This window comes from Salvelinus namaycush, chromosome 1 (assembly GCF_016432855.1).
Source record: "Salvelinus namaycush isolate Seneca chromosome 1, SaNama_1.0, whole genome shotgun sequence".
Classification (NCBI taxonomy): Eukaryota; Metazoa; Chordata; class Actinopteri; order Salmoniformes; family Salmonidae; genus Salvelinus; species Salvelinus namaycush.
In genome coordinates, this window is record NC_052307.1 from 55,548,349 (window position 1) to 55,573,574 (window position 25,226).

General features: G+C 41.2%; 1 protein-coding gene across 1 annotated transcript in view; it reads left to right on the top strand.

Moving 5' to 3' along the window:
• The first annotated feature begins 575 nt into the window (after positions 1–575).
• Positions 576–25,226, top strand: part of LOC120052240 (teashirt homolog 3-like) — a 194,174-nt gene continuing 169,523 nt past the window's right edge. The window contains exon 1 of the mRNA XM_038999064.1: positions 576–711. Within this exon, the coding sequence (XP_038854992.1) occupies positions 576–711 (136 nt within the window). The remainder of the gene's footprint in view (positions 712–25,226) is intronic.

A 25,226-nucleotide genomic window follows, 5' to 3' on the forward strand; every position in this document is an offset into this window, starting at 1 on the left:
AGCTTTTTTGAGGTGAACATAAGTTATGGGTAGCTAGGCCCTACAGAAACAATGTGTGTTCTAGAGGAAGTTTGAGTCCTAAAAAGGGGTTATATATATATATATATATTGTCACGCCCTGGCCATATATTGTCACGCCCTGTGACTAGGGTGGGCAATCTAGTTTCTTTATTTCTATGTTTTCTATTTCTTTGTTTTTGGCCGAGTGTGGTTCCCAATCAGAGGCAGCTGTCTATCGTTGCGCTTTGGTCCACTTCTTCCCATGACGATCGTGACAGAAGAACCCACCACCAAAGGACCAAGCAGCATGGAAAAAGGGACGAGTGGACATGGGAGGAGATCGTGGATGGAAAAGGACCCTGGTCGCAGGTCGGGGAGTATCGCCATCCGAAGGAGGAGATTGAAGCAGCAAAGGCGGAACGGCGACGTTACGAGGAGTTGGAGCAGCGAGGCAGGAACGAGATTGGCACACGGGGAGATTGGCAGAGTCAGGGTTCAGACCTGAGCCAACTCCTCGTGCTTACCGTGGGGAGCAAGTGACCGGTCAAGCACCGTGCTATCCGGTTCTGCGCACCATGCCTTCAGTGCGCATCCACAGCCCGGTGCGCTCTGTGCAAGCTCCCCGCAGTGGCCGTGCTAAAATGGGCATTCAGCCAGGACGGATTGTGCCGGCTCAGCGTTCCTCGTCTCCGGTGTGTCTCTTCGGCCCAGGTTATCCTGCGCCAGCTCTACGCACGGTGTCCCCGGTTCGCCAGCACAGCCCAGTGCGGCCTGTTCCAGCTCCCCGCACTTGCCGGGCTACAGGGGGTACCCAGCCAGGACGAGTTGTGTCAGCACTGCGCTCCAGACCTTCGGTGCGCCTCCACGGTCCCGCGTGTCCTGCGCTGGCTCTACGCACTATGCCTCCAATGCGCCGTCATAGCCCAGTGCGACCTGTGCCAGCTCTCCACACTCACCGAGCTAAAGTGTGTATCCAGCCGGGATGTGTTGTGATAGTTCCACTCACTAGGCTGCCAGTCTCTTCAGTCCGGTGAGACCTGTTCCGGCGCCACGTACTAAGCCTCCAGCGACGGTCCCCAGTCCGGAGCCTGCAGCGACGGTTCCCAGTCCGGATCCTCCGGCGATGATCGGTGGTCTGGTTCCTCCGGTGAAGGTCCATGCATCAGGGCCGCCACCAAAGGGGAGGGATCTGCGGGCGGAGGGGGGTCTACGTCCCGCACCAGAGCCGCCGCCGTGAAGGGATGCCCACCCGGACCCTCCCCTTTAGAGTCAGGTTTTGCGGCCAGAGTCTGCACCTTTGGGTACTGTCACGCCCTGGCCATAGAGAGGTTTTTATTCTCTATTTTGGTTAGGCCAGGGTGTGACTAGGGTGGGCATTCCAGTTTCTTTATTTCTATGTTGAGTGGTTCCCAATGAGGCAGCTGTCTATCGTTGTCTCTGATTGGGGATCATATATACGTTTTTCGTTTGGGTTTTGTTGGTAGTTATTTTCTGTTTAGTGTCTGCACCTGACAGAACTGTTTTCGAGTGTTCTTTGATTAATAAAACATCACGAACACTTACCACGCTGCGTTTTGGTCCATGCATTCCGACAAGAGCCGTGACATATATATATATATATATACACATTTTGGGGATAAATATATAAACATAGAGATATATATTATACAACTTTTGACGTTAATGTAATGTCCTTAAATGAGAAAACCACTCTGGAAAAGGGCAGAACAGCTCTTTCGGATGTGAGCATGAAAGAGATTTTAAATTCACTGTCTAGAACCATTTAAAAGTAGAGGAGGAGACACGGGTGAAAAAGTCAGACATGACCCCCACCTGTGGCCTCTCTGTTCCCTCTATCCTCACACTGAGTTGTGCAAGGCAGATCAGGTTTCAAGCAACTGGTCAGCACTGCTTGTCTTTGAGTCAACTGATTCTGACAGCAGTGACGAACAATGTCTTAGGCCAACCAGAACACAGTCTGTAAAAGGGAGTATAGACAAACCTCTAGAGACAGTAACTTTTAAGCATCCACGAGACGTGTGTCTCAGAGTTGTGAAGGTTCCGAGTGAAACCAACAATTTTATTTGTTCAGTAAAAGAGAAATCTGGTGAATCATTATTGCGGGATTTCTGGTCACTGGCAACGAGAATGTCGGGGAAAAAAATTGATTTTATGAGAAGTGGCCAGTAGAAGAAGGGTCCGTCTAAGTGAAAATGCAATCAAGACAACAGCCCCAATGACACAATACTTGTGCAGAAATTTAAGAAGCTCTCTCCGGCTCAGCAGCAGAGTTTGCTAGATTCTGTAGAGGTAAACTAATAGACTCCCTCTTATGTCCCATCTCAGCTTGTGTACATATGAAATCGGATGGAATATATCGTCATATGTCGTCAGTACACGTGCAAGAAGATGAGAGCAACAGGATTGGGGGGGAAGAGGAAGACAGATATGAAACAAACCAAACCATTATCAATTTCCATTGGTCCAATGAAGATTGATGCAGGAATCTATAGTTCAGAACCATGCTGTTTGGACTACGAAGGAAAATGAGTGTGGAACTTTGTATATGGAATCACTGTGCTTGACAGGTGTTGCCCCACCTTGCACAAAACAATATTCCATTAGCAAGGACGCTATGAACACTACTAAAGTAGTAATTAAAGATCTATGGGACATGGGCATAGTTGAAAAGACACCATGTAATCCAGCTACTCTGATGCTTCCTCCAGATACCGCATTACTTGAACACGACTGTTGTGAGTTGTTTTGGATCAGCTCTCTGATGGGTTTATAGAGTCATTCGTTGGAAAACCCAGAGTTTATCTTATACACAGACGGTTCAAGCATTGTGGAGGAGGGTGTGAGGAAGGTAGCATGGGTAGTTACTACAGTGGACAATGTGATACCAGGCATGTTCGATTTCAGAAAAGCAGACGTTCACTTTATGAGTGACACAATGCTTAACTATTGCATACAACTCTCTAATGGGAATAACCCCCGAGAGGGGACAAGACGTAGTGCCAGGACAGTGGGTGACGGTAAAAAAATATGTGACAGACACATTATGGCCAAAATGGGAAGGTCCTTGTCAAGTTTTGCTCATAATGAGGTAAGCAGTAAAAGTTCAGGGAAAATCACGATGAATACATGTCATTCATTGCAAGGTTGTCCATTTTGATGACAAAGCAGAGCCTGGAGAATAAAGAATTGACTGATTAGCAATTGGGGGCCAATCTCGGGTGAAGAAGCATAGAAGCTTATCAGGTTCTGATCGTCTTACTATGTTGTATACCACAGTCGTCATACTAGGGATATCTAGGTGAAATGTCCAACGTTTTCCTGAAAATTGGGACATGCTTACTTAGGGAAATCTATGTGAAATATCAATTTCCCTTGAAACCAGGACATGTTACTTTCACTTTTTTGTTTCCTTCGTTACAGGTTATGAGAATCTATCATCTGAGGCTGCAGCAATATCCTGAAACGATAAAAGATCACCGGTGAAGTGCAACCAGTGAAACGGAAGAAGATTCCTCACTACCGGCAGAATGTCAGAACATAATTTTTAATAGTTATCTATGTGGGACTGATCCCAGTGTGGAAGAGCTGGTCATTTTTAAAGGAATTTGTGAATGATTACCTTGACAATAGGATGATTGAATATTATTGTCTTGCAGACAAGTTAAAGATGTTTTCTTGTGAGTTTCCTCCTAATACAGGATGTGGTTGGTATTTCCATTTCTAACACAGAGATGCATCAGCAGGATGAGGGACACTCGGGCGTCAATACGTTTCTAGCTCTCTCTCTACACTATGCCACAGTAGTCAATCAAAGTAGTTGTTGGGTTTGTACTTAGGCACCATTCACATCAAGGGCAGGTATTTCATTAAGGGTTATAACTTTTAAACCAGAGTGAAATGTTGGGTCTATGGAGAGATGTTAATTGGTATAAGGCGATTATTGGTACTAATTGGGGTTGAGTATCAACATGCGAGAGTACCTAGTTCTGCAGTACCTTCCTTCATTTGAGATTACCAATGCCACTAATCAGCAACCACCTTACCTAGTTATTACACATGCCTCTGTTGGGCGGTTATGTGTTAAAAAGTAACAGGCAGTTTACTTTGGGCACGTCAGTCAGGCGGAAATTCAGGAAACTAGAGATGGGTGTCAGTGGTGTTCACGAGAATGTGGTGGGGATCATAAGGGTCTTCATCATCACACCAAGCCTCATGATTGTGGTCAATGTGCCCGTGGTAACTGTCCTCTGTACTGTAATGAACCATCACAACTGGTAATACCTCTTTTATATAACTTTGAGTGAAATCTATTTCTTATGGCAACGGCAAGTACAATATGCCCTTTGTTTTATAGAAATGCAAGGTGTTTAGTTAATACACAGAAATTATTTGATATTGAGATTTTTTTAAAGTCTGTATTGGGCCTTTAAGCATTTTTCCATCGTGGACTCTGATACCTTATGGAAATGTGGGAGAGAAGAGGAAGGTATGAAAATGTAGCACAGACATTACATCATTACCGTACTTCTACCAGTAACATTATCATGATTTCTAAAATGTAGGCTTTTGCCTAGCTAGCTAGTTAGTTATGTGATCCACTGCTAATAACAACAACAATAATAATAACAATAATAGTGCTTACTTGCTAACACAAATACCACATATGAAATGGGTTAGCTAGCTAGTTATCATCTAGCTAGTTAAACTAATATTAGCTCGCTAATGTTAGCTAGTATTCTAACACTGATGTTAGTGTGCTGACAAAGGATGTTACCTAGCTAAATTACCAGCTACCTAGCTAGAGACTGTAGCTAAGTTAGCAAAAGTTAGTGTGCTAATCAAAGAAGCTAAACAAATGACATGCAAACTCTGTCATGTCGATGTGAGCTAGATTCCTAAAACGTTTTCTATCTAGCGAGGCTAACTATCTAGCAAAATGTATGTAGCTAGTTAGCTAGCAAGTTAGCTAGCTACCTTGCATGCTAAATTGTTCAACAGTATTTCTGTATTCTAGTAGATGATTTAGGTTTAGAGCGAGAGGGTGGGTTTACTCCACCCCAAATCTGTCCATGTTAAGCAGATCATTCATTATTAAGCAAGTGAGGAGTTTTAGTCAAGGTATAAATTAGTTTTATGTGTCATGGAATCATGTAGTAACCAAAAAATGGTGGCTACTTTGAAGAATCTCAAATATAACATATATTTTGATTTGTTTAACACTTGTTTGGTTACTACAAGATTCCATATGTGTTATTTCATAGTGTTGATGTCTTCACTATTATTTCACATTGTAGAAAATAGTAAAAATAATGAAAAATCCTGGAATGAGTAGGTGTGTCCAAACTTTTGACTGCTACTGTAAGTGTGATGCATGTGACATCCTGGCAACTTTGAGAAAAAACACTTTATATCAGAGTTATCCCTGTTGAAATTCGAGACATCTATGCCTATTCATGAGGCTAGCATAGCATCTCACTCTTCATTGAATACAACGGTTGACATCAAAACTCCTCATCGAATATCCAGAAAGGTTTTCAAATAACTATATGTATTCACCAATTCAAAGAGAGGAATAGGCGGGAGCTTGACAGCTTTCTGTTCCGCTCTGTGGACAACAAATCCCATTTTTAGGCCTGGGACACAAGCATTTCGTCATTATGTTCAGTATCTTTGGTTTCACCATTTGCTAGCTAGCTAACGTTTCCTAGTTTGGTAGACAGAGGTGCTAGCAAATGTTAGCTTGTACTGAACAAAAATATAAATGCAACATGTAATAATTTCATTGATTTTAGTTACAGTTCATATGAGGAAATCAGTCAATTAAAATAAATTGATTACGCCCTAATCTATGGATTTCACATTACTGGGAGTACAGATATGCATCTGTTGGTCACAGATACCCTAAAAATAATGGGCCTCACAATGGGCCTCAGGATCTCGACACAGTATTTTTGTGCATTCAAATTGCCATCAATAGAATGCAATTATGTTTGTTTTCTGTAGCTGATGCCTGTCCATAACCATAACCCCTCCGCCACCACGGGGCACTCTGTTCACAATATTGACATCAGCAAACCACTTGCCCACACAAAGCCATACACGTGGTCTGCTGTTGTGAGGCCGGTTGGACCTACTGCCACTTTCTCGAAAACAACGTTGGAGGCGGCATTCCTGCACTCAGCATGCAAATTGCACACTCCTTCAAAACTTGAGACATCTGTGGCATTGTGTTGTGTGACAAAACTGCACATTTTGGAGTGGCCTTTTATTGTCCCCAGCACAAGGTGCACCATGCTGTTTATCAGCTACTTGATATGCCACACCTGTCAGGTGGATGGATTATCTTGGCAAAGGAGAAATGCTAACTAACTGGGATGTAAACAAATTTGTGTACAACATTTTAGAGAAATAAGCTTTTTGTGCTTATGGAAAATGTCTGGGATCTTTTATTTCAGCTCATGAAACATGGGACCAACACTGTACATGTGGTGTTCATGTTTTGTATCTAAAAGTGAGACTAATTGCATAGAGAACATATACTCTCCTCTGTTAACCCTTTCATCTTGTCAACAATGTTTTTTTTTCTCGCACAATCTCTTCTGTCTGGCCTTTGCACACCTTTTCCTAGCTACCTCCATCCTGACTCTTCACGACACACTCACACATGATGTCAGTGTCAGCACACATTTCTGGTTACTCAACAAAACAAGTTAGCTTTTGGCTGTCATTATGTGATCATCATAAAATAGATTTTTAGTTCAATCACTTTTTGTTATCTGTATGTACTGTATGTACAACTAAAAAGTACATGCATTTTGTTTTTATAGTTCATTGTTTGTACTAATGGGGATATCAGATTACCTTTGAAATGGTGGCCATTTGTGACCTGAATAATCTCACAGCACTAGACTCCAGTCTGCCATCTCTGATCAGGTCATGCCTCCCACCAGTGCTAACCTGTAGAGATGCAGGGAAAAGGCCCCAGTTCTCCATCCAGTTGACCAGAGGGCATTCATAGGAACCAGTGTAATCCTAATAGCACTATCCCACTGGGCACAGACATAAATTCAATGTCTGTTCCACATTTGTTCAACGTCATTTCCTTGAAATTATGTGGAAACAATGTTGATTCAACCAGTGTGTGATCAGTGGGATGTTTGCTTGCAGGAATATGTGACTCAACTGTAATGCTGTAATGGTCAACAGTGACCTTGGAACAAAGACTCTACTGTAACAAGGCTGGCAATCATCCTAATCTCAAAGAGACTGCCAGGGGGGCCACAAATCCTTAGCATTGTTGTGTTTCTTGTCTAGGTAGCTGTCTGCCATCTCAGCAGCAGCATCCAATACTTAACTCAGTGCCTTCCTTTCCCTTTTTTCTCTTCAGATGTCCCCTCAGGAAGAGGAGACACAGAGATGAGACATGTCTTCTAAAGAGACTTCCAACTGTGCAGAGGCCACCATGCTGACCACAGCCAGTACATTCACTGCCGTCACCTTGTGTCACATCACTCCTCAAATGATCCACATTGAGGGACATTAACCCAGTCAAAAAGGGGAGAGAAAAGTCACCAAACGCGGTGTAGGGACGCTGACGCGATGGGCCCTGGCACTTTGACGTGGAGGAAAAGGTCGTTTTGTTAATCTCGAGTCACCACGAGGACAGGTTAGCTCAAAACATCACGGAGAAGCTGAGAGGAGAGACCATATAGAGATAGAGGGGTTCCTTCAAGACGGGGCTTGACGGACAGGCGATCTAAACGTGGCCTTCTGGGAGCTGCGGGCGTAACCCCATCCCACGCTGGGAGGTGTACCTTTAGATCTGATGCCCAAAGTGATGAATGTTTTGATATGCACAGACTCAAATGAGATCATGTGTGGATGAGGAATTAAAACGAACATGGAGCTGTAAGTTCAGAGGAGTGGAGAGGGGTAAAAGAGAGGCTTCACGTGAAACTGGATTATATTAATTACCTAAGGCTAGTCTCTTATGGGCTGTTTGCCACTGTGTTCTGTCTTCACTATGATGAAGGGGAGGTATTCCAGTGCTTTGGATGGGGTAGAATGAATAGTGCTTAGGGCTTGGAGGGAGTGAGACACTTGAGTTTTAACATAAATCTGGGGTGCAATGGTAAGGGTATGTGTGTGTCCCTGTGTGTGTATGTCAGTGTGTCTGTGTCTGTGTGGGGGTGTAGGTCGGCAGTGGAGCGTCCCAGGGGGGCCATTACCAGGCTCTCTGCTGCCTGGTGACATCCGTTTGGATGGGCGCACCCCGGGCTAGGCTAACCCTCACAGATCCACTCTCTCCTGTAGTCAATAAAAGCCCATCACACATGCAGCCGGATCAGCCTACAAGGGACGGCTTTATTCAGAGGGGAATTTAACATTACGAGCAGGGTGTAAATTAAGACAAATAATAGCTATAATCTCCCATTGCCGGGTTCTCAAGTGTCGTAGTCCCCACTATCTCTGTCTACTGCATGTGAATCAGCGCCGACTGGATTTTCTCTCCACACTGAGATTTGGTGTACTGTATGACGTGTCACCCCTCTCTCTCTGTGCATGTCTCAAACACGTTCCATGTAGCGATGATAGACCCGGATTGCTCCATGGCTCATTTATGGGAATTCTGGGAGAATTGGACCTGAATAAGCTTTTATCTCTCTTGTAGAGGCTCTGTGCAGTGCAGCCATGTTGTCATGTCCACGCACACACACCTTCTTTAGTTACATACCCAGATGGGTTTTCACACCCTGGTTCAGGGGATGACACATAACTGGTGTGAAGATGTTTTTGTCAGGAATGGTTTGAGAGGGGACCAATGTTCAAAGCACTTCTCCAAGGGACAAGGGGAAAAGGTTTTGAATAGGTTTCTTAGCTAATTTGATTACGGTAGCTATCCTCACTGTACTAGCCCACGTCAAAACCGAAACATATTTTTGTATATTTCTTCATATTTTTGCTTCTGAGTGATATTAGTAATAATGACTCACAACATAATACCATCATTATCTCATCACATTAAAAAAAAGGTTTCTATTAAACTAGACTTTTGCAATATGCCAGTTAAAGGGTGACTGCCTGACTTGGCCTTGTTTTTCACCACTGCTCAATTTAACTTCTACTTGCACACAATCCCGGATCCGGGAGCACCCTCATCAGTAAAAAAGCTGACTAGCATAGCCTAGCATAGCGCCACAAGTAAATACTAGCATCTAAATATCATGAAATCACAAGTCCAAGACACCAGATGAAAGATACACATCTTGTGAATCCAGCCATCATTTCTGATTTTTAAAATGTTTTACAGGGAAGACACAATATGTATTTCTATTAGCTAACCACGATAGCAAAAGACACAACTTTTTTTTCTCCACCATTTTTTTACTGCATAGGTAGCTATCACAAATTCGACCAAATAAAGATATAAATAGTCACTAACCAAGAAACAACTTCATCAGATGACAGTCTGATAACATATTTATTGTATAGCATATGTTTTGTTAGAAAAATGTGCATATTTCAGGTATAAATCATAGTTTTACATTGCAGCCACCATCACAACTCTCACCAAAGCAACTAGAATAACTACAGAGACCAACGTGAATTACCTAAATACTCATCATAAAACATTTATGAAAAATACACAGCGTACAGCAAATGAAAGACAAAGATCTTGTGAATCCAGCCAATATTAATAGAGGCACTTGACTAAAAAATACAGGTTGGACAGCAAATGAAAGATACATTAGTTCTTAATGCAACCGCTGTGTTAGATTTTAAAAATTAACGTTACTACGACATACAGCGTGCGTTAAAGCGAGACCGCACCGAAATTAATGGCGGAATAGTAGGTCAAGATTTTTCAACAGAACAACGAATTAACTTCATAAATAGTTCTTACTTTTTGATGAGCTTCCATCAGAATCTTGGGCAAGTTGTCCTTTGTCCAGAATCATCGTTGCTCGGTTGTAGATTGCCGTCTTCAACTTAGGAATTAGCAGCAAACATTAGCTATGTGGCCCAGACGTGCCCAACTCACTATAACGCAGCACAAAGAAATATCCGAAAATCGCAATATACTGATATAAACTGATATAACTCGGTTTAAAATAACTACATTAGGATGTCTTTAACACCTATATCGAATAAAATCAGAGCCGGATATATCTAACTCCTATAACGAGAGCTTTTCAGAATGCATTCCTGAGGTCTGTCTTGCGTCATGGCGAACGTTGAAAGACTGCACCCCACGTTCCAAAACCCTTTATATGGCCTCAGATCTGCCTAGCAACACCATTCCAATTCTCACTGCTTGCTGACATCCAGGGGAAGGCGTATGCAGTGCATGTCGACCAATAGAATACATGCAAATTAATAAACTGACCCTAGAACAGATTGCCTGATTTCAGATTTCTCACTTCCCGACAGGAAGTTTGCTCCAACTTGAGTTCTGTTTTACTCACAGATATAATTCAAACGGTTTTAGAAACTAGAGAGTGTTTTCTATCCAATAGTAATAATAATATGCATATTGTACGAGCAAGAATTGAGTACGAGGCAGTTTAATTTGGGAATGAATTTTTTACAAAGTGAAAACAGCACCCCCTATTGAGAAGGAAAATTCCTTTAATGAGCATTTTGGTATTTGTTTCATTAGTCCATTGTTCATATAGTCCCAAAATGGTTTGAATATCAGCAATTACGTTTTCTAGATATATATAGTAACTTTCAAAATACAGAAATACAGCCTGTATGATGCATTTTCCATCATATAATGCTGCGTTTTGCATTAGGAAATGCTAGCAGCCTTTAGGAAACGCTAGCGGTCATGACTAAATGGTAAACGAGAGTTGTGTTGGGGGTGTGGTTTGATGTGGGAGTTTCTTGGGTGTGTCTTTAACATTCAATCACAACAAACAAGGACAGTAGTGGGTACATCTCAAGATGGTCAACTAATTCAGTTATATGTGTAGGCTAAAGCCTGCACGAGCAAGAGGAATACCTATGTAAGAATGCTGTTCATTGACTACAGCTCAGCCTTCAACACCACAGTACCCTCCAAGCTCATCATTTAGCTCGGGCCCTGGGTCTGAACCCTGCCCTGTGCAACTAGGTCCTGGACTTCCTGACGGGCCGCCCCCAGGTGGTGAACGTAGGCAATAACACCTCCACTTCACTGATCCTCAACACAGGGGCCCCACAAGACTGTGTGGCCACGCACGCCTCCAACTCAATCATCAAGTTTGCAGATGACACAACAGTGGTAGGCCTGAATACCAACAACGGCGAGACAGCCTACAGGGAGGAGGTGAGGGTCCTGACGGAGTGGTGCCAGGAAAATAACTTCTCCCTCAACACCACCAAAATGAAGGAGCTGATAGTGGACTTCAGGAGACAGCAGAGGGAGCATGCCCCCATCCACATCGACGGGGCCACAGTTGAGAAGGTGAAAAGCTTCAAGTTCCTCGGCGTACACATCACTCATAATCTGAAATTGTCCACCCACACAAACATTGTGGTGAAGAAGGTGCAAAAGCGCCTCTTCAATCTAAGGAGGCAGAAAAAAATGTGGCTTGGCCCCTAAGATCCCCAAACTTTTATAGATGCACCTTTGAGAGCATCCTGTCAGACTGTATCACCGCCTAATACGGCAACTGCACCGTCTGCAACAGCAGGGCTCTCCAAAGGGTGGTCAGCCCAACGCATCACCGGGAGCACACTGCCTGCCCTTCAGGACATCTACAGCACCTGGTTTCACAGAAAGCCCAAGATCATCATGGACCTCAGCCACCCGAGCAATGGCCTGTTCACCCCTCTATCATCCAGAAGGCGAGTTCAGTACAGGTGCATCAAAGCTGGGATCAAGAGACTGAAAAACAGCCATCACTAGTAGGGCTGTGGCGGTCATTACATTTTGTCAGCCGGTGATTGTCAAGTGAATAACTGGCTGTCTCATGGTAATTGACCGTTAATTAACATAAACACATTTAACATCTCCTGGCTTCCACGCATAGCCTACAAGCAACTGATGCAGACCTTTGGAACATCTACATTTTAAAAAGTCTAATAAATACATGTAATATAGCCTACACCATTACAATACATCCATTATTTATTTTAGACAGGTCTAAAGAAACATGATATGAAGTAAATGTAGTCAATTTCAGAAGAACAGAAAAGCAGGCTCTGAGTTGTCCTTACGTTAGGCCCTGATCTGGCTATGCCATGTGGCTGTGGGCTACACTTGTTCATTTAGCAGACAATATTTGCTTAGAATTCCATGGCATTATTTTATATTATTTTATAGTATGAAGAATACAATCGAATATAGCTGAATAAATTAGAAAGGACATTTTCTCCAAATGATTTGCACTTGTGGCTATTCTATGTTGAGCAGTTAACAAAGTAGTTGTGATACAAATGTTGGCCTACATGTTTTGATTTTTAATAGATTGTAAGGCTGCATGGTGCGACTCTAATGATTATTTGAAGAGAGTCGCATTAAAGGCATTTAAGAGTTGCATTAAAGACATTATTTGCACAGGCTGCACACACTTCATCAGTCTCTCATTCCCAATTTGACATGCACTTGATAATGCCTCGACTTTCCCGGTGGCATCCCGTTTATGTGGCCGTCATGCCCCCTAAAAGAATCCATGCCTGTTGCGGCCAGTACCTGTTGTGCCGGTGGCTGAATAAAATAATTATAATTATCTTCTCCTGGTATCATGTTTCAGGAGAAGACCCAGATGCAAACAGTGTCAAAGTAACAAAAGTTTATTACTAGAACAGGGGGCAGGCAAAATGGTCAGTCAAGGGCAGGCAGAGGTCAGTAATCCAGATCAGAGTCCATAAGGTACAGAACAGCAGGCAGTCTCGGGGTCAGGGCAGGCAGAGGTCAATAATCCAGGGTGGTGTGACAAGGTACAGAGTGGCAGGCAGGATCAGGGTCAGGGCAGGAAGAATGGTCAAAACTGGGAAAACTAGACAACAGGAACTAGAAAAAGACAGGAGCAAGGGGAAAAATGCTGGCTTGACAAACAAAATGAACTGGCAACAGACAAACAGAGAACACAGATATAAATACACTGGGGATAATGGGGAAGATGGGTGACACGTGGAGGGTGGTGGAGACAAGCACAAAGACAGGTGAAACAGATCAGGGTGTGACATCCGGCTGCTTGCTCCGAAGCACCTCTCACATGGCTCTCTCAAATATCTCAATTCTTATTAGCCAATGCATGTCACGTGATCAAGTCCTTCTCACAGGCTACAAGTTAAGACAGACACATTGGGGACGCAGCTGCACGCGTCCTTATTGAATTCTAAGGCGCATATTGAAGATGTTGGAAGAATTTTCCACATGTACTATGTCAAACTACTATCCCCCATAGTATAAAAGTTGACCTGTTAGTCTCGGACAGTTGTGCGATAGATCTCAAATTAATACGACCACTAATATAAAAAAATGCCATCTAGAGCTCTGTCAGAGTGAACATCGGGTTCTTGTTCAACTCCCTGACCAAGGCCCTTCTCCCCCGATTGCTCAGTTTGGCCAGGTTGCCAGCTCTAGGAAGAGTCTTAGTGGTTTCAAACTGCTGTCATTTAAGAATGATGGAGGTCACTGTGTTCTTGGGGACCTTCAATGCTGCAGAAATGCTTTGGTACCCTTACCTAGATCTTTGCCTCGACACAATCCTGTCTTGGAGCTCTACAGACAATTCCCTCAACCTCATGGCATGGTTTTTGCGCTGTCAACTGTTGGACATTATATAGACAGGTGTATGCCTTTCCAAATCATGTCCAAATACTTGAATTTACCATAGATGGACTCCAATCAATTTGCAAAAACATCTCAAGGATGGTCAATGGAAACAGGATGCATCTGAGCTTAATTTTGAGCCTCATAGCAAAGGGTCTGAGTACTTATGTAAATAAGGTGTGCCTGTTTTTATTTGTAATAAACCTGCAAAAATGTCTAAAAACCTGTTTTCGCTTTTTCATTATGGGGTATTGTGTGTAGATTGATGAGGGGGGAAAAAAAGGACATTAAGGACATCAACCACCCGAGCCACGGCCTGTTCACCCCGCTACAATCCAGAAGGCGAGGTCCGTACAGCTGCATCAAAGCTGGGACCAAGAGACTGAGAGACTGAAAAACAGCTTCTATCTCAAGGCCATCTGACTGTTAAATAGCCATCCCTAACTGGCTACAACCCAGTTACTCAACCCTACATCTTATAGGCTGCTGCCCTATATACATAGACATGGAATCACTGGTCAATTAAATAACGGAACACAAGTCACTTTAATAATGTTTACATACTGCTTTACTCATTTCATATGTATATACTGTATTCTATTCTACTGAATTTTAGTCAAAGCCACTCCAACATTGCTCATCGTAATATTTATATATTTCTTAATTATATTATTTTACTTTTAGATTTGTGTGTATTGTTAGATTTCACTGCACTGCTTGAGCTAGGAACACAAGCATTTCGCTACACCTGCAATAACATCTGCTAAACGTGTACGCGACCGATAAAACGTGATTTGAGTTTGATTTGACCTAGCTAGCATAGCTTGGTGATAGCTTTAGCTGGCTGTCCTATCGAACTGATATTTCTCTGTCAAATCAGTTATGGCAAGATAGCAAGAGCCAGTGTCTACACCTTGCTATGAAAGTAGCTTGCAACTTAGTTTTAACGTTTCATCATGTAACGTAAATAAATGTTACAGTGGAAACGGTATCAACTGAGATTTGAAGGCCGGGTCTTGAGTCAGCTCAGCTGTGCTACAACACAATATTCTATAACTGGCTAGTTTTGTCTTGTCTCTCCTTATGTGTGTAGATACATCAACAAGAAAAATGTATGGATGTATTTGTGTTACAAAAACGAAAACAATTCTACTGTAAATATCCTATTGATGTGCTCATAAAGACAGTATGCCTATACTTTATCTAACAAATCAAGTCTCCGGTGGGTGATGAAGTCCCTTCCATGAAGTCCCTTCCATCTATGTGTTAGAGGTAACGGACATGTGCAGTCAGGTGCCAGGAGAGGAGGATATGACATAGTTTGCCTCATTTGTCCAACAGTCAGAGCTCCAACAGCTCTCATACTGAGTAGCCTACAGAGTAATATGAGAAGTGTGCAATTGCTGAACTTATGTAGATATTCTAAACAAAGTGTTTGAACAGTTCCATGTAGAATAAACCGTCTTTCACATAATACTGTAGAAGCAGTGTTCTACTAATAAAGCAATGCGCAAATATTACACTTGTCATTCATCTTTTATAGAACTTTTTCCAGGTCATGACACACTGACGTCACACACAGGTGCACGCAACTCTTGGCGGCAGTGAGAAAGCCATCGCCATCTGCGTCCATTCAACATAGCCTAGATTCACCTTTTGGGGGGGGGGGGGGGGGGGTAGGTTCTCGTATGCTTACAATGATGTTTTGACTCTTGCTTGAACATTCGCTAAGATTATATTTGGTTGTGATCTTTGCAAAATAACTATTTTGGGTGCGGCAGTTGTTAGCTAGAATGCTGACGCTCATTGATATAAGCTGTGGTAAAGCTTGCCAAATAGCCATTTTACTGGTTGAAGTTGAAGTGTTTTTTAAACATAATACAGTTGAATATCGATGATAACACAAATATTATATTAAACAGGGCATTCATACGAGCCTTAAAACCCAATTATAATCCAAAAGTAGTGTGAAATGCACTCATAAGCAACATGTAAATTAAGGCTTTTTTTGCTGGCGCTCTATAAGAACTCCCCCTTGTTCTGCCACCAACTTGCGTGCATCGACCTCTTGTGGCAATGTTTGTAAACACAGAAAGGGGTCTATTGTCATTCACAGCTGATATACTGTAGATACTGTACTCAACATTTTGTCTGGTGGTGCTTGGGCTACCTTGCCAAACATGTCAGTCGTCATACCTTCCTGTGTTGTGTCCCATATTGATTGTGGCATCATTATTTGGGGCTCTCGAGTGGTGCAGTGGTCTAAGACACTGCATCTCAGCCAGTACCTGGTTCGAATCCAGGCTGCTTCACACCTGGCTGTGATTGGGAGTCCCATAGGGCGGCGCACAATTAGCCCAGCATCGTCCGTGGTAGGCTGTCATTGTAAATAAGAACTTGTTCTTAACTGACTTGCCCCTTTAAATAAAAACATCTATATATTTCACAGAGTCAAATGTATGTACAGTACATGCAAATGTATTTGGTGAATACAGATTATTCTGATTATGATATTAATACACACTATGTCCTTTCTTATTAGTAATCACCTTTTGTCCCTTCTGAGGTGTTTGACAGTGCCAGTAGATCAGCTCCAGGCCCCTCTCGTCACAGATACTGGTCATGAAGGAGCCTGACTTGCAAATCTGACCAAGCTCCTATCACAGAGAACGAGAGGGAGAGAGAGAAAGACAGTCACCATACAGTCATGGAAGCGAACAGTAAATGCACAGTTGAACATAGTCAATCAGAGGTCATGATTCACAGCTAATTCACAAGGGACATGTGCCAGCATGGCACAGACTGTTTGACATTGCTAATCCTGGCCCAGGAGTAGTCCATTGTGGCACCATGGATGGGGGGCACCTCCTCACAACATACAATACACAAACACACACAGCAATGATCACATTATCAATGGTGGTTATGTCCTTCATTACTCTGGAACCGGAATGGTGTCTAGCCACTGCCTCCTTATCTGGGGATCTGTCATCATTCTTTTTGGCCTAGAAAATACACAATCATTTTGTTGCTTGTTGGCGTCTTTTTGGGGGGGTTAGCTGAAGCCCTCAAATGCTAGATCGATAGGTTGCTTAATTATTTAGCAGGGATGGTGGGGTTGTCACTAGTTACCACAGCCACAAAGTTATAAACCCTAACTATTTCTTCAATTTATCTTCTTAAAGTCTGATTTTAAACCTAATCTTACCCCTAACCGTAACGTTAAACCTAACCTTACCCCTAACCTCACACTGCTAACCGTATGCCTAACCATAACCTTAAATGAAGACCAAAAAGCAAATTTATGTGTTCATGAATTGTTACGATATAGCAATTATTTTTTATAATATTTTACAATATTTACTTTGTGGCTGTGCTATCTAGTTGAAACCCTTAAAGTGGCTAGGCAGTTCAAGTTGAAACATTATTGAAAGCATGGTGGATTAGGTTAGTATTGTGGAGTAACTACAATGTTGTTGATCCATCCTCAGTTTTTCTCCTATCACAGCCATTAAACTCTGTTTCCTTCCTCTCCGGCAACTGAGTTGGGAAGGACGCCTGTACCTTTGTAGTGACTGGGTGTTTTGATACACCATCCAAAGTGTAATTAATAACTTCACCATGCTAAAAGGGATATTCAGTGACTGATTTTTTTTTAACCGATCTACCAATAGGTCCCCTTCCTTGCGAGGCATTGGAAAACCTTGTTGGTCTTAGTGGTTGAATCTGTGTTTGAAACTCACTGCTCAGCTGAAGGACCTTACAGATAATTGTATGTGTGGGGTACAGAGATGAGGTAGTCATTCAAAAATCATGTTAATCATATCCATGTAACTTATTACGTGACTTGTTAAGCCCATTTTTACTCCTTAACTTATTTAGACCTGCCATATAAAAGGGATTGAATACTTATTGACTTGAGACATTTCAGTTTTACATTTTTTATTAATTTGTAAACATTTCTATAAACATAATTACGCTTTATGGGGTATTATGGAGTATTGTGTGCTAGGGCTGGGCGATATGGCCAAAATATCATATCAAGCAATTACAACAAAAACATTTACGGTATGACAGTATTTGACAGTATTTTATGTTTTTGAAGTTCAAAATTAGCTTCATAAATAGTGTGTGACCCTAGGGTGACAACACATACAGTACCAGTCAAAAGTTTGGATACACCTACTCATCAAGGGTTTTTCTACATTGTAGAATAGTAGTGAAGACATCAAAACTATGAAATAACACACGTGGAATCATGTAGTAACCAAAAAAGTGTTAAACAAATCAAAATAAATTTGATATCTTAGATTCTTCAAAGTAGCAACCCTTTGCCTTGATGACCGCTTTGCACACTCTTGGCATTCTCTCAACCAGCTTCATGAGGTAGTAAAAACCCAAACCGGTTCATGTATCAATACCGTTATATCGAAAAATACGGTATACCACACAGCCCTATTGTGTGTAGCCCAGTGACGCAAAATCTAAATTGAATACATTTTTAATTCAGGCTGTAACACAACAAAGTGTGGCATAAGTGAATTCTTTCTGAAGGCACTGTAGCTATTTCTCTTGTCCAGGTAGGATAGGGCAGTGTGCAGTGCAATGGCGATTTGGTCGTCCGTGGATCTGTTGAGGCGGTATGCAAATTGTAGTGGTCTAGGGTGTCGGTTAAGGTGGAGGTGATATGATCCTTAACTAGCCTCTCAAATAACGTCATTATGACTAAAGTGTGTGCTACAGGGCGATAGTCATTTAGTTAAGTTACCTTTGCACACAGTCCTCGTGAGCAACGGGGGCCCACGGTGGAGGCTCGATGTTGTATTCCTCGAAGCGGGTGAAGGTTTTTGGCTTGTCTAGGAGCATAGCGACGTGGCTGACTTTCCCATTATAATCCATTATTGTCTGGAGTCCCTGCTACATACGTCTCGTATCCGAGCTGTTGAAATGTGACTCCACTTTCTCCCTGTACTGTCATTTTTCCTTTTTGATTAACTTACGGAGGTCATAGCTGGTCTGTTTGTACACATACATGTTCCCAGTCACCTTGCCGTAGTTAAATGCGATGGTTCACACTTTCAGTTTTGCACAAACGCTGCCATCTATCCATGTTTTTTGGTTTGGATAAATTCTAATCATCACAGTGGGAATAGCATCCTTTAAGGACTTCCTGATGAACCAAATCACCAAGTCAGTGTATACGTAGATACTATTCTCAGGGCCGACCCGGAACAATTCCCAGTCCGCGTGATCAAAACAATCTAAAGTATAGATTCCAAATGGTCAGACCAACGTTGAACAGTCCTTACCAGAGCAGAATGGAGGCATGATCTGATTTGCCAAAGGGCGGGCGGGAGAGGGCCTTATAGCCATCCCGGAAGGGAGAGCAGCAATGATCCAGAGTCTTCGATGTGTGTGTAGCAGAGGAGATTTGTTGATAAAATTTCGGTAGTGTTTTCCTCAGATTTCCTTTATTAAAGTCCCCAGCTACAATAAATACGGCCTCAGGATATGTGGTTTCTAGTTTGCACAGTCCTGTGTAGTTCCTTGAAAACTGTTGCAGTGTATGGAGGTAATGAGTTCCGGCATTTGATGGTGAGGTATTCCAGATTGGGAGAACAAAAGGACTTGAGTTCCTGTACGTTACCACAATCACATAATAAAACATACCCCTCCACATTTCTTTTTCCTGGAGAGATCTTTTTTCCAGTCCACGCAATGGACGGCGAACCCTGCTGGCTGAATGGATGAGGAAAATATATCTGGAGACAGCCATGATTCTGTAAAACAGAGTATGTTACAGTCCCTGATGTCTCTCTGGAAGGAGATCCTTGCCCTGAACATGTCTACTTTATTGTCCAGGGACTGAATGTTAGTGAGTATTATACTCATAAGCAGTGGATGGTATGCACACATCCTGAGTCTGGCTAGGGCTCCACTTCCGCTTCCTCTTCTCTGGCATTGTAGTTTTAGTTCAAGCCTTGGAATTAATGGAGCAGCATCGGGAAGTTCAAACAGAGGATCCAGGTCAGGGAAATCAGGGAAATTTCTGGTGCGTGACCGCCAATCTAATATCCAAAGTTATTTTCGTCTGTAGGTAATAATACCAGAAGATACGTAGTTAGAGAGAGCAATAGAACATTGTACTGTCTACACTCGGTTTGTTGTTTATATTAAAAATGTTTCATTAAATCGATTTTAATCAGAACTAAAGTTCTGTTGCTAAGGATTCCACAACGCAGTTAGCCTTTACAGCTGGGACTGCAAGTTTGTGTTCCATTTTTTTGCGTGGATTCCGCAAGTGCTAGCTGGCTGTACTACAGACACCTGTCATCATAGTGGGGAAAACTCATTGTTATCTCTTCGTAAAAACAACTGGTTGCAGTAAAGAGCCAACCTGGATATATTAAGGAAGGGAAGACACACTATGTAAATCTATTAGCTAACCACGTTAGCAAAAGACACCACTTTTCTTACTCCATCAGTTTTTTACTCCATCAGTAGCTATCACAAATTCGACCAAATAAAGATATAAATAGCCACTAACCAAGAAACAACTTCATCAGATGACAGTCTGATAACATATTTATTGTATAGCATATGTTTTGTTCGAAAAATTTGCATATTTCAGGTATAAATCATAGTTTACATTTCAGCTACAATCAGAAATTGCACCGAAAGCAGCCATAATATTTACAGACACCAACGTCAAATACCTAATTAATCATCATAAAACATTTCTGAAAAATACATAGTGTACAGCAATTGAAAGACAGGCATCTTGTGATTCCAGACAATATTTCCGATTTATCAAGTGTTTTACAGCGAAAACACAATATAGCGTTATATTAGCGTAGCCACAATAGCCAGAAACACTTGGGCGCCCACGACCAGTTCACATGCACGACAGATATTAGAAATAGCATCATAAATTGTTTCTTACTTTTGGTGATCTTCCGTCAGAATGTTGGACAAGGTGTCCTTTGTCCAGAACAGTCGTTGTTTGGATCTGGAACGGCAAATTTCCCTCTTGATTTAGCATGGGCACTTGCCAAGTGGCACGGATCTCTCCAACGTCAACAAAGTCAGAGAACGGAACACGGCAAAACTCCCGAAAAAATTTAAATAATCTGATTAAACTATATTGAAAAAACATACTTTACGATGATATGGTCACATGTATCAAATAAAATCTAAACCGGAGATGTTAGTCGTCCATAACGACAGCTAAACAGAAGGCAAATCCATGTCCCCTTTCGCGCGCTCCAGAAACAGGAAATGGACGGTCACGTCATACAAAGACCTTTAATTCCACCTCAGACCAAGATAAACATGAAATTTCTTCTCTCACCGCCTCTTGACAACCAGGGGAAGGTGTATGAAGTGTACGTAGACTCTTACGTATCATGCCCATGTATAGGCAGGAAGTTGAACAGAGCATCGATTTCTGACATTCCACTTCCTGGTCAGGAAATGTGCTGCAGAATGAGTTCTGTTTCACTCAGAGAAATAATTCAAACGGTTTTAGAAACTAGAGAGTGTTTTCTATCCAATAGTAATAATAATATGCATATTGTACGAGCAAGAATTGAGTACGAGGCCGTTTGAAATGGGCACGATTTAACTGGCTACTCAATACTGCCCCTTGCAGCCATAACAGGTTAAAAGAGGAAGCTAATTATTTTAGGCAGATGTTCTCTTTTCTGTCTCATTCTCTGCCACTGAATGAAGATTTGTACTGTAGTGAAGCCGTCTCTAGAGTAATGCAAGGTCTCTTTCATGATCATGTGAAATTTCAATTGCTATGGAAATGCTGGGATGTGTTTTTCAATGATGTTAAAGGTAATTATGATGCAACTATGACTGTGATACAATATGGATTACAATTATCATCATGAATGTTAAGGCTATATGCACTACATGTTACACACATAGACACTCAACCATGTAAATTGTCAGAGTTATTATTTATTTGGACATCACACATTATAGTCTTACTCTTATACAGACTCTCTGTAAATCCCATCCAATATCATACACATCAACCTACTCAGATTTACTGCACACATAATATCTTGTCTCAATTTTCTAACATCTGTGGCATTGGCTCACAGGCAAACAGGCAAGGGAATAAAACAAATATTGCTAGAACCTATTTCTTGAATTCTAAATATCAGACATTTGAATGCTCTAGTTTTGACCGTCATAATACCTCTGATGGCAGTAACTTTACAAACACTAATTATGGTCAATTTAGAAAGAGAATAGTATCTAGTTATGGTAAGGGGTGAAATAAGTAAAGCCAGTTATAATTGTAATGGTTTAGCAGATTATAAAAAATAAGATCAGTCTTTACATGGCTAAAAGAAAAGGAATTTAACATATACTGTTTACAGGAAGCCCTTAGATGAAGTTTCCTGGAAAAAGGAATGGGGTGGTGAAATAATTTTCTGTCATGGACAAAGGAACTCAAAAGGTGTGATGATATTAACTAACAAAAATTTTGATCTGAATGTGCAAATAGTCAGGAATGACTCGCAAGGAAGGTGGATCCTTTTGAATATGAAAGTGGACGAAAAAGAGATTTGGCTCATTAATCTATATGCTCCAAATCAGGATGATCCATACTTCTTCGAAAACATTTATAACAAGTTATTGAACTTACAGGCAACAAATTATCAAATCATTATGGTAGGAGACTACAATACAGTGTTAAGTACCTCAATGGAACGTAAAGATAATCACTCTACAAACTTTCATCACCGTGCCCTTAAGGAAATCACAAATATTATGGACACATTGGAAATAGTGGATATTCGGAGACTAAAAAACCCAGACCTAGTGAGGTATACACGGAGGAGACTTAATCAAGCTAGTCGTCTTGACTACTTTCTTGTCTATTTCTCTCTTGCATCAAAGGTTAAAAAAGTTTTAATAGGAGATGCGATCGGATCATCATATAATTGGCATTCTCATAACTCTTATAGATTTTCCACATGGATGGGGATATTGGAAATTTAATCAAAGTTTACTGGAGGACAACTTATTTTTAACTAAGACAAAATAATTTATAACTGAATTTTTCCAGTAAAATATAGGTTCAGCAAATCCCCTTATTGTTTGGGATACCTTTAAATGTACCTTTAGAGGTCATTCAATTCAATATTCATCAATAATAAAAAGGCAGTTTCTGGCTAAAGAGACGACTGACAAGGGAAATCTAATAGTACAGGTAGATAGTAATAAAAACGATACTACAGAGATACAAAATAAGTTAGAGGAAAGACAAAAAGAACTTGAGGAACTTATTCAAGAACGATCTCATGTAATCTATTACAAATATAAAGCAAACTGGATGGAATATGGAGAATAATGTACAAAAATAATTTGCAGAAACTCGTTACTGAAGGAGTCATGTATGATTCTCCAAATTATATTTTAACCTGTTTGGGGTGCAGCCCGACACCGGTACACTTATGACAACATCCAGCTCAAGTGCAGGGCGCGAAATTCAAAAGATTTTTTTTTTTAAATATTTAACTTTCACACATTAACAAGTCCAATACAGCATATGAAAGGTACACATCTTGTGAATCAAGCCAACATGTCCGATTTTTAAAATGTTTTACAGGGAAGACACACTATGTAAATCTATTAGCTAACCACGTTAGCAAAAGACACCACTTTTCTTACTCCATCAGTTTTTTACTCCATCAGTAGCTATCACAAATTCGACCAAATAAAGATATAAATAGCCACTAACCAAGAAACAACTTCATCAGATGACAGTCTGATAACATATTTATTGTATAGCATATGTTTTGTTCGAAAAATTTGCATATTTCAGGTATAAATCATAGTTTACATTTCAGCTACAATCAGAAATTGCACCGAAAGCAGCCATAATATTTACAGACACCAACGTCAAATACCTAATTAATCATCATAAAACATTTCTGAAAAATACATAGTGTACAGCAATTGAAAGACAGGCATCTTGTGATTCCAGACAATATTTCCGATTTATCAAGTGTTTTACAGCGAAAACACAATATAGCGTTATATTAGCGTAGCCACAATAGCCAGAAACACTTGGGCGCCCACGACCAGTTCACATGCACGACAGATATTAGAAATAGCATCATAAATTGTTTCTTACTTTTGGTGATCTTCCGTCAGAATGTTGGACAAGGTGTCCTTTGTCCAGAACAGTCGTTGTTTGGATCTGGAACGGCAAATTTCCCTCTTGATTTAGCATGGGCACTTGCCAAGTGGCACGGATCTCTCCAACGTCAACAAAGTCAGAGAACGGAACACGGCAAAACTCCCGAAAAAATTTAAATAATCTGATTAAACTATATTGAAAAAACATACTTTACGATGATATGGTCACATGTATCAAATAAAATCTAAACCGGAGATGTTAGTCGTCCATAACGACAGCTAAACAGAAGGCAAATCCATGTCCCCTTTCGCGCGCTCCAGAAACAGGAAATGGACGGTCACGTCATACAAAGACCTTTAATTCCACCTCAGACCAAGATAAACATGAAATTTCTTCTCTCACCGCCTCTTGACAACCAGGGGAAGGTGTATGAAGTGTACGTAGACTCTTACGTATCATGCCCATGTATAGGCAGGAAGTTGAACAGAGCATCGATTTCTGACATTCCACTTCCTGGTCAGGAAATGTGCTGCAGAATGAGTTCTGTTTCACTCAGAGAAATAATTCAAACGGTTTTAGAAACTAGAGAGTGTTTTCTATCCAATAGTAATAATAATATGCATATTGTACGAGCAAGAATTGAGTACGAGGCCGTTTGAAATGGGCACGATTTAACTGGCTACTCAATACTGCCCCTTGCAGCCATAACAGGTTAAAAGAGGAAGCTAATTATTTTAGGCAGATGTTCTCTTTTCTGTCTCATTCTCTGCCACTGAATGAAGATTTGTACTGTAGTGAAGCCGTCTCTAGAGTAATGCAAGGTCTCTTTCATGATCATGTGAAATTTCAATTGCTATGGAAATGCTGGGATGTGTTTTTCAATGATGTTAAAGGTAATTATGATGCAACTATGACTGTGATACAATATGGATTACAATTATCATCATGAATGTTAAGGCTATATGCACTACATGTTACACACATAGACACTCAACCATGTAAATTGTCAGAGTTATTATTTATTTGGACATCACACATTATAGTCTTACTCTTATACAGACTCTCTGTAAATCCCATCCAATATCATACACATCAACCTACTCAGATTTACTGCACACATAATATCTTGTCTCAATTTTCTAACATCTGTGGCATTGGCTCACAGGCAAACAGGCAAGGGAATAAAACAAATATTGCTAGAACCTATTTCTTGAATTCTAAATATCAGACATTTGAATGCTCTAGTTTTGACCGTCATAATACCTCTGATGGCAG